The 8,610-nt window shown below is 34.8% G+C and overlaps 1 protein-coding gene across 1 annotated transcript; it reads right to left on the bottom strand.

Annotated features, from left to right (window-relative positions):
* Positions 1–1,603: 1,603 nt before the first annotated feature.
* FUT9 (fucosyltransferase 9) lies at positions 1,604–2,775 on the bottom strand. The gene has a single exon (XM_034991247.1). It carries the CDS (start codon positions 2,748–2,750, stop codon positions 1,605–1,607), a length of 1,146 nt encoding a protein of 381 aa, XP_034847138.1. The 5' UTR covers positions 2,751–2,775; the 3' UTR covers position 1,604.
* Positions 2,776–8,610: the final 5,835 nt, after the last annotated feature.

The raw sequence follows: 8,610 nt of genomic DNA, 5'->3' as shown, positions 1-8,610 counted from the left end.
TTTGATGTAGAAGATGGTGGACTTGTGTTCTGCTAATGTTAACATGTAACAGGACTATTAGAATAAGTCACAATTGGATCCAAAAGGATGTCATCACAACATTCTGGTTCTTTCAATGGGTTTTTGGCCTGAATGGAATAGTCATTAAAGATTCTGTTGGGAAATGTTTTTCTTGAAGAATCCTTAACATCCCATCTTTTCTCACCTACTAATCTCTGCTTATATCCAGCTCTCAACCTCATAGAGGAAAATTGCTGTATAGCAACTGCAGGTTCAGGGATGAATTTTCCAAGAACTTAGTGTAATGACAAGTTTATTTTGGTTCTGTAAAGCCCTGAGGGCCATGGTCACATGTGCTATATACGAATAATTATGAAAATGAAATATAAAATATCATTCCAGTTAATATTTCTATGCCAGAACTGTCACTTTATTGAAACAAACAAAAAATTTCCCATGATTTTCAATGACATTCATTTATTCATTCAATAAATGTGCATTGAGATCTTACTCTAGTTTAGCATTGTGTGTTTTCTATAGATCTTCACTTCATTATGTTTAATATCTTATATATGACACCTTAATGATAGTTTTATTTAGGTTCTTTTAAATGATAGGGCAAACCTCTAAAATGTTTTGTCTATTTATTTGTCCACATGGTAAAATGAAACTTTTAAATATTGGGGCTTGGAAAAAATATTTTAAATTTATATGTTATTCAAAATTGTACATAAATGTACCACTTGTAAATATGATTTGTATCTATACACATTCTTTTCCTTTGTTATTTGAGGAAATTATTTGCCTTATTATAATAATAAGTGTAAGGATTGGGAAGAGAACTATCCTAGACATTCTTAAGTGTTGTCAGGATTATTTCCCAGGTTCTACAAATCCCCCAAAATTGGATATTTAAAAATACTTGAATAATTTAACTTAAGATCATAAGAACAAATGGCTGCATTTGCAAGTCAGCTTAATGAAAATAAATGAAAAGTCTAATAGCTTCCTGAATAAAACAGTTCTGCTTCACTATCTTTCTTATTCACTGCATGAATAATTCTTCCTTCACAAAAAATGTGGTAAACAGGTAAAAAGTAGATCAAATAGAGACAGTTCACACTTTGTTCACTTTGAAGTCAAAGAGGTTAGAACTCAATTACAAATGCTTTTCCTTTGTTACATTATGCAAACTTGGAACTAGAGATTATAATATTTAGTGAAAATATTTCATATTTTAAGATGTGCATCTTCATCTCTCAAATAGCTTAAACAGCTGATCAATGTAGAAACAACAATCATATCACAAACTTACATTACAAACAACTACAAAATGTGAAAAACAATGTTTACAAATGGTAGCAAAGAATAAATTAATTTTCAGTGCACATAATTAGGTATATACAGGATAATTTAAAACCAAAGGGAGTGATTGCTAATGCTGAGCTCTCAGAAATCTCCATCAAAATATACATGTTACCCAAGAGAGAGTGATAAAAATAAATTGTGACACAAAAGCAGAATGTTGTCTCTCTTCTTATCCTCAAAACTTGGATGATAGCTCACCAAAATAATTTTTCCAAGTGTGCAAATGATGGAAAACTTTAATTCCAAAACCATTTCTCTAAATTACCAACAGATTTATATTCTTGATGCCTTTTCACGTGATCACAAGCCAAGCATGCATGTGATTCCCAAAATCGTGGAAGATTCACTGTGAAATCCTTCCTCCAGTTAAAGTAACTAAGGTATAACTTATTGTTTTTGTCAACTTCTTTCAGATACTTGGCTAGCTCACTGGGAGAGTTATAATCTTCCACATGAATGAATGAATCTGCTGGAATATAATTCTCATAATTTTCCCTAGATGGCCCCAGAACAACGGGTACAGAGCCAGCTAGAAAAGCATTGTAGAGCTTTTCTGTGATGTAATCTTTGTGGATTGAGTTTTCAAAAGAAAGATAAAATTTGCAAGTAGATATGGTAGGAATCAAATTTTTATCATTCACATACTCTCCAAATGCTTGCCCATAGGTATGGATTTCAATGCTTTTGCTTAGCTCATTGTAATACTTGACCCTTGCATGCTCAGGGTTCCAGTTACTTACAACCCAGCACACTAACTTCTCTTTGCTTGGCACTTCAAACACGAAGGGGTTTGTGCTCACCGTCAAGAAGCCGTAAGGCACTTGGATATCTGAGTCACGGCGGTAAGTCAGAGTCAAGTTGAACAGGTGTTCGATGCCACTCTTTTGGGGCGTGTGAGTTGGTGATTCCAAATTCATCCAAATCCATTTCTGGAAGGGTGGCCTAGCCTGCTGTGGTAAGTTAGTCAGATCCCAACTGATGTCTCGGTGGTGGATCAGAACTGCATGAGATTTGTTGTATAGAGAACGGTCTGTTGTGAGATGGCATCCTTGGATGTTGAACATTGCTTGGCAAGATGTAAGGTCAAAGGTCTGCCCAAATGGCCACACCCAAATCAGGATAGTAGTTTCATTAAAATAATCAGTTTTGGTGGAGAAGAAGTTTTTCATTTTCAGCACTGAGCTGGCTGACTCCATTGGACTGAAGATCCAGCTGTTGGTGGGCTTGATGTAAATGAGCAGACATGCCATGAAGCAGCCCAGGATAATGCAGACGATTAAAAATGGGCGGAGAATTCCTTTGGATGCTGATGTCATAATTTTTTCTGTGAAACAGAAAGAGAATAGACGGGTACGTAGGGGTAGTGATGAAAAGTTAATCATAAATATAATTTGAGATTAACAGGTGATGCATCTCAAAATACACTTAATCACAAAATCAGTTGCATTTTCCTTTTTTAGTGTTACTAAACCATTAGAAAAATGGAGCTTTTATTAAGCCAAGAAACTGCTTTTGAAAGGAACTTTCCCCTGAACTCCATAAATAATGAGTCAGAATTTGTTATAAGTGTGCCAGCATATCTTCCCACCGGGTTACGTTTGTTTTCAATGCCATCCTTACCTATTATATTTTTATTTGTTTCTAGAAAGCTGGCACAAAGACAAGCATCACCGAGGCTATGACTAAAATTTTTAATACTTTGAAACCACATCATATCTGTGAACATTCCTTAGTTTATATAACTATTATTAATTATATATATAATTATTATAATTATTTACTAGTGCATTTTTGAGATTGTAATATAACTTTGCAGTTCAAATAGAATTCAGTAGAAAACCAAACTTTTTTTTAAATTTTTATTTGTTTATTTATTTATTTTCAAACTTTTTTTTTTTTAAAGTTTGTTTTGGTTTCTTGGTATAAGTTCATCTTCACTGCCAAAAATGCATCACAATAGTCCTCTTGTAAAAAAAAATGGCAGCTCTTGGTTTGATATCTGTAGTTTGTTTTGTTTTGTTTTTTAGTAGAGTACACTGATGCAAAAATTTGATAAAGTAAAATACTAGGTTGTGATAATAAAATGTTCTAGTGGCATTAGAAAAACATTCTCATGTGGTATCAGGGCATTAAAAAAAGTTTTTCCTTAGCATTAAAATATCATTAGTATAATAAAAATAAATGGATTCTCAAAAGAAAAGAATTATGTTTCATGGAGAACAATACTGATCTTGTGAATTATAGCAGATTCCTGCTAATAAGATGAATTAAGTCTTTTTGATTTTTTTTAATACAAGAGTCTTCAAGGTTTTTCTTCTTTGACATTCATGTCTTCTTACGAATATGAACACAAAGATAAAATATGTAGTATGTTTGCAAAACTGTCTTTTGATCAAATTCTTACTGATCCTCTGAAATTCATTATTCTTTTCACCAAAATAATGTGGTCTATCAATTTCATGTTCATTAAAATATTTTGAAATCTTGATCAAAAGCTAGTGTTGAAACATGAGAGGTTTCCTTCAAGGAAAAAGGGAGAAATTGTTCTTAATTATCTAAATTTATGTGAACATTTAAAAAAATCACATTTTTGTTGTTGTTGTTATGAAGTTTTTCTTAAAGCATATGACATTCCCTAGGTAGTTCCCTTGATTCCGTGAATCCAAAGATTCTGGATATTATATCCTGGAGCACTTCCAGAACAGAATTATTGGAATCAGTGACTGAGACTTACCATCAAATTTAACTTCAGCCCTGTCCAGTCAATAACAAAAGCAAAATAAAAAAGTGTCTACCAAATATGTTCAGAAACTATTAATTAACTCCTGAGCTACAGAGAAAATAGAAAGGACTATGAAAGAAATCTCAACTGTTTAGAACTAAATGACATTGTTGGCACTACATGCCGAATTTTGTGGAATGTGGCTAAAACAGTACTTTATTTAAAGGAAATTTACAGGTTTGCACAGTTTTTGGGAAATTAACAAAATTGCCAATTGAACAAGCTGGACAAAAAACAATGGGCCAAAGCTAAAGAAATAAGAAGTAAAAAATTAAGATAAGGATTGAAATCATTGAAATTCAGAGCAGAAATTTGAGAGGGTTGATAATATCACATAGTAACTATGTGAGGTGATGAATGAACTAAACTTACTATAATAATCATTTTGCAATATACACATATATCAAATCATTATGTGTACCCCTTAAACTAATATAAGTTATATGTCAATTATAACTCAATAAAACTGGAAAAAAAATACTAAAATAAACCTCACACAAGAATAATCAAGAAAAAGGGAAATTCAACTTATTTTATTGTTTTAAGAAATTCAGTTTAAATATAAAAAAAGAGCAAATGATTATGCAACAGAAAAAAAATAAGAAATGACTATATGGAGTAACTTTATGCTCAGGAATTTGAAAAACTGATGAAATGGATGGTTATATATCTGCACAAATAGAAAAATGCCAATTTTAATAATAAATTCTTATTAAACAAATAGCAATTAGTGAAGTGGAATTGATAAATGATAACTGAAAACAAACAGTAGACCTAGATAGCTTTGTAGGAGTGGTATCAATTGTTCAATGAATAGAAAATACTATTGTCATTTAGAAATATTCTAGAAAACAGAAAAATAAATAAAGAAGCTTAACTCATTATGTGAAGCCAATTATTAACCTATTACCAAAAGAAAATATAAAAAGTTAAAAAGGTCTATTTCCCTTATGAACACAGATACAGACATTGACAATAAAGAGTATTAAAATAGGGGCGCCTGGGTGGCTCAGACGGTTAAGCGTCTGCCTTCAGCTCAGGTCATGACCCCAGGGTCCTGGGATCGAGTCCCGCATCGGGCTCCCTGCTCCTTGGGAGCCTGCTTCTCCCTCTGCTTCTCTCTCTCTGTCTCTCATGAATAAATAAATAAAAAATCTTTAAAAAAAAAAAAAGAGTATTAAAATATATTATGACACAATTCAAGAGTAGGTTTATGTAGGTTCATGTACATTTGATCCTACTTCATAAATTTAACTAGTTGGACAATCTTTCAATTCTTACAAGACTCTGGGATCTACAGACTGAGGAAAGTTACTGGAAGGATCTCTTTTTTTAATGGAGTAATACTAATCTTTAATGTACATGATTTGACTGAGCAATGAAGTGTTTTTCTCCTATGAGACCAATGTTTAATGATGTTTAGAAATGTTCTCATTGATGGGGTGCCTGGGTGGCTCAGTTGGTTAAGCATCTGACTCTTGATTTCAGCTCAGGTCATGATCTCAGGGTTGTGAGATTGAGTCACACGTTGGGTTCCACACAGCCTGGAGCCTGTTTAAGATTCTCTATCTCCCTCTCTCTCTCTCTCCTTCTGCCCCTCCCCTCCACTCATTTGCACTCTCTCTCCCTCTCTTGAAAGAAAAAAAAAAAAAAGAGAGAGAGAGAGAGAAATGTTCTCATTGAAAAAGTTTTTTTAAGTCCTTTTTGAATTGAAACGCAATTGGCAAAAACTAAATAAATGATGTCAATTCATTGCAATAAGGTTACAACTTTAATAACCCCTGTTCAGTAACTGCTCACTCTCAGCTAGGTCTTGTGCCAAGAACTTTGCACACATCATTTCCTTTAATCCTCATAGAACCTCTATCAAGAAAGTCTTTTATCACCTCTTCTTTACAGATGAAAAAACTGAGGGCTGGGGCACCTGGGTGCTTCAGTTGGTTAAATGTCTGCCTTTGGCTTAGGTCATGATCCCGGGGTTCTGGGATTGAGCCCCAGGTCCGGCTCCCTGCTCAGTAGGGAGTCTGCTTCTCCCTCTGCCCTTCCGCCTGCTCATGCTCTCTCTCAAATAAATAAATAAAATCTTAAAAAAGAAAAGAAAAGAAAAGAAAAGAAAAAACTGAAGGCCAGAGATATAAGTAGCTAGCTTAACCATTGGGTTATGCTCTCTCTTGCTTTCTACAATCTTCTTTGAACAAATAATACAAACATCAATTGTCTATTGAGGTGCATTTGGCACCTCAAGTTTTATTGTCTTGATTTCTCTGGGCTCTACCCTTTATACTTGAGGACTGTTTATCCATACATTAAATTTAGAGCAATTTCCCTTAATAGGAATACCTGATGCTTATATGATACTTAACTAGTGTCAAACATTGATCTTAGCACTTAAGTTAACATACACACAAAAATATACACACAAACACATATATTACCTCATTGTAATCCCATTTTATTGGTAAAGAAACTGAGGCCTCTAATGGTTAAGAAACTTGCCCAGGGTCACCCAGTTCAGAAGTGGCAGAGCACACTTTCAAACAAACCCAGATCATTGGTTCCAGTTTGGGTCAAGAGCACTACATTTTATGTTCACTGATTCTCCAGGTTGCAGCTAGCAAACGTAATAACCAGAGTGCAAGCTCTATGAAGGGCTTTGTTTCTTCACTGCTTTATCCTCATCACCAGAATACAGTAGGTGTTTAATAAATGCTATATATATATATATATTGCATGAATGAGTGGGTGGATTGCTGAGTCCTTACCATGTGCAAGGTAAAATCCTTGGTAACAAGATAAGCAAGAATGAGCCAAGTGTGAATGAAGAAATAGATACTTAGTTGCTTTCTATGTGCATTTAACATGTATATCTTTAGAGAATAACTACCATCACAGTTGACATACAGATATTTCTAAATATCTGTAATATGAGCAAAATCTCCTAGTTTTGCCTCTCTTTGTCATGTGTTAAGGTTGGCATCTATCTAGTACACTTTAATTCCATGACTCTTTTTTGGCCAAATGAAAAAAAAGGTCACTAGGCAAGAAACAATGTTCTTTTCATTGTGTGCCTCTCAGTTTTTCTGCTTCCTGGACATTTTGTATTGAGGTTCTTTTTGTTAACTCTCTGCACACCTCTCCCCTCAGCTTTTCATTGCTAACTGGGTCAATTACTGAACAGTAGGGGCAGTTACCCAGTAACCCCTGCTTTGTACAGAAACTGTTAGGAAAGTTTGCCTCTTGGGGCCTAATTGACATCCCCTTGACAGGAACCTTCAAACCTACTCCTCATAACTAAAATTCAGTTGGATACCCAACACATCTTGAACTGTTAATCTATACAACCTGTTTTTAAAGCACCCACGGCAGTGTTACTTTAGCTCTCACCAGAGAGAGCAATACATTTACAGCATAAAGCAAATTATAACAATAAATAGTATAATTAAAATGTCACAATTATTTTTGATAGTCTCAAGTACCATAAAAATATAAAGATATTAGAATTAAGAATTAACAAAATCGGGCGCCTGGGTGGCTCAGTTGGTTAAGCGACTGAGGGACCTAAGGGACTCCAGGATCAAGTCCCGCATCGGGCTCCCTGCTCGGCGGGGAGTCTGCTTCTCCTTCTGACCCTCCCCCCTCTCATGTGCTCTCTCTCATTCTCTCTGTCTCAAATAAATAAATAAAATCTTTAAAAAAAAAAGAATTAACAAAATCTTCAGTAAAAGTATAACTTGATGGGATTTGGTGTGCATACAATTCTGCTTTCCACTAAGAAACTACCTTCTGTGTCACACTGTGGGAATGTTCCACTGAGAGTTAAACAGAAGGGAGCTTGGAATAGAAGAGGTTCAAGTGTGATTCTCACATCATAAATATGCTTCAAGATATTAGGGAGAGAAATGTGAAACCAAAGAGAATAGGAGGCTTCTCCAAGGAATGGTAATTCTACTTTAAGTTTTTGGTGTGTGTGTGTGTGTGCGTGTGTGTTGAATCCTTATTTTACATTGAAAGAAACGGGTATATTTAGAATAGAATTCAATACTGCCTAAAACTTAAAAGACAGAAGAGGACGGTTGGGCATTAACTTGCCCCTTGGGGCTTTCTTCCTAGATTGCAGCCACCCCACTCATTCTTCAGCCCACCTCTCTGGCTCACAGTAGCAGGCTTGTGGGGTTGGAAGAGAGTTTCCCTTATGCCCTCAGGAGGTCTTGAGTCAACATGTTTGCCAGTCATTGTGTAGTACACCTATTCTCTATTTGTTGTGTTGGTGCACAATGGGATGATTCTTGAAATGGTTAAGACTTTTCATCCACGTAAAGAACGGAACTTTGGATCCACTTAGGGATCTTTCGATAGGTTCAGACCAGCCTCCAAGACCAGAAATGAATCATTGACAAATTAAGTGGACTAAAGTTAGAAATAGTTAAACGAAAAAAATGATTGTCATTCATTGTGACTTC

The sequence above is a fragment of the Mirounga leonina genome, unplaced genomic scaffold (genome assembly GCF_011800145.1).
Source record: "Mirounga leonina isolate KUSES-001 unplaced genomic scaffold, KU_Mleo_1.0 Mir_53, whole genome shotgun sequence".
Lineage (NCBI taxonomy): Eukaryota > Metazoa > Chordata > Mammalia > Carnivora > Phocidae > Mirounga > Mirounga leonina.
The sequence above is the reverse complement of the archived record's forward strand: the minus strand, read 5'-3'. Positions and strand labels throughout refer to the sequence as shown.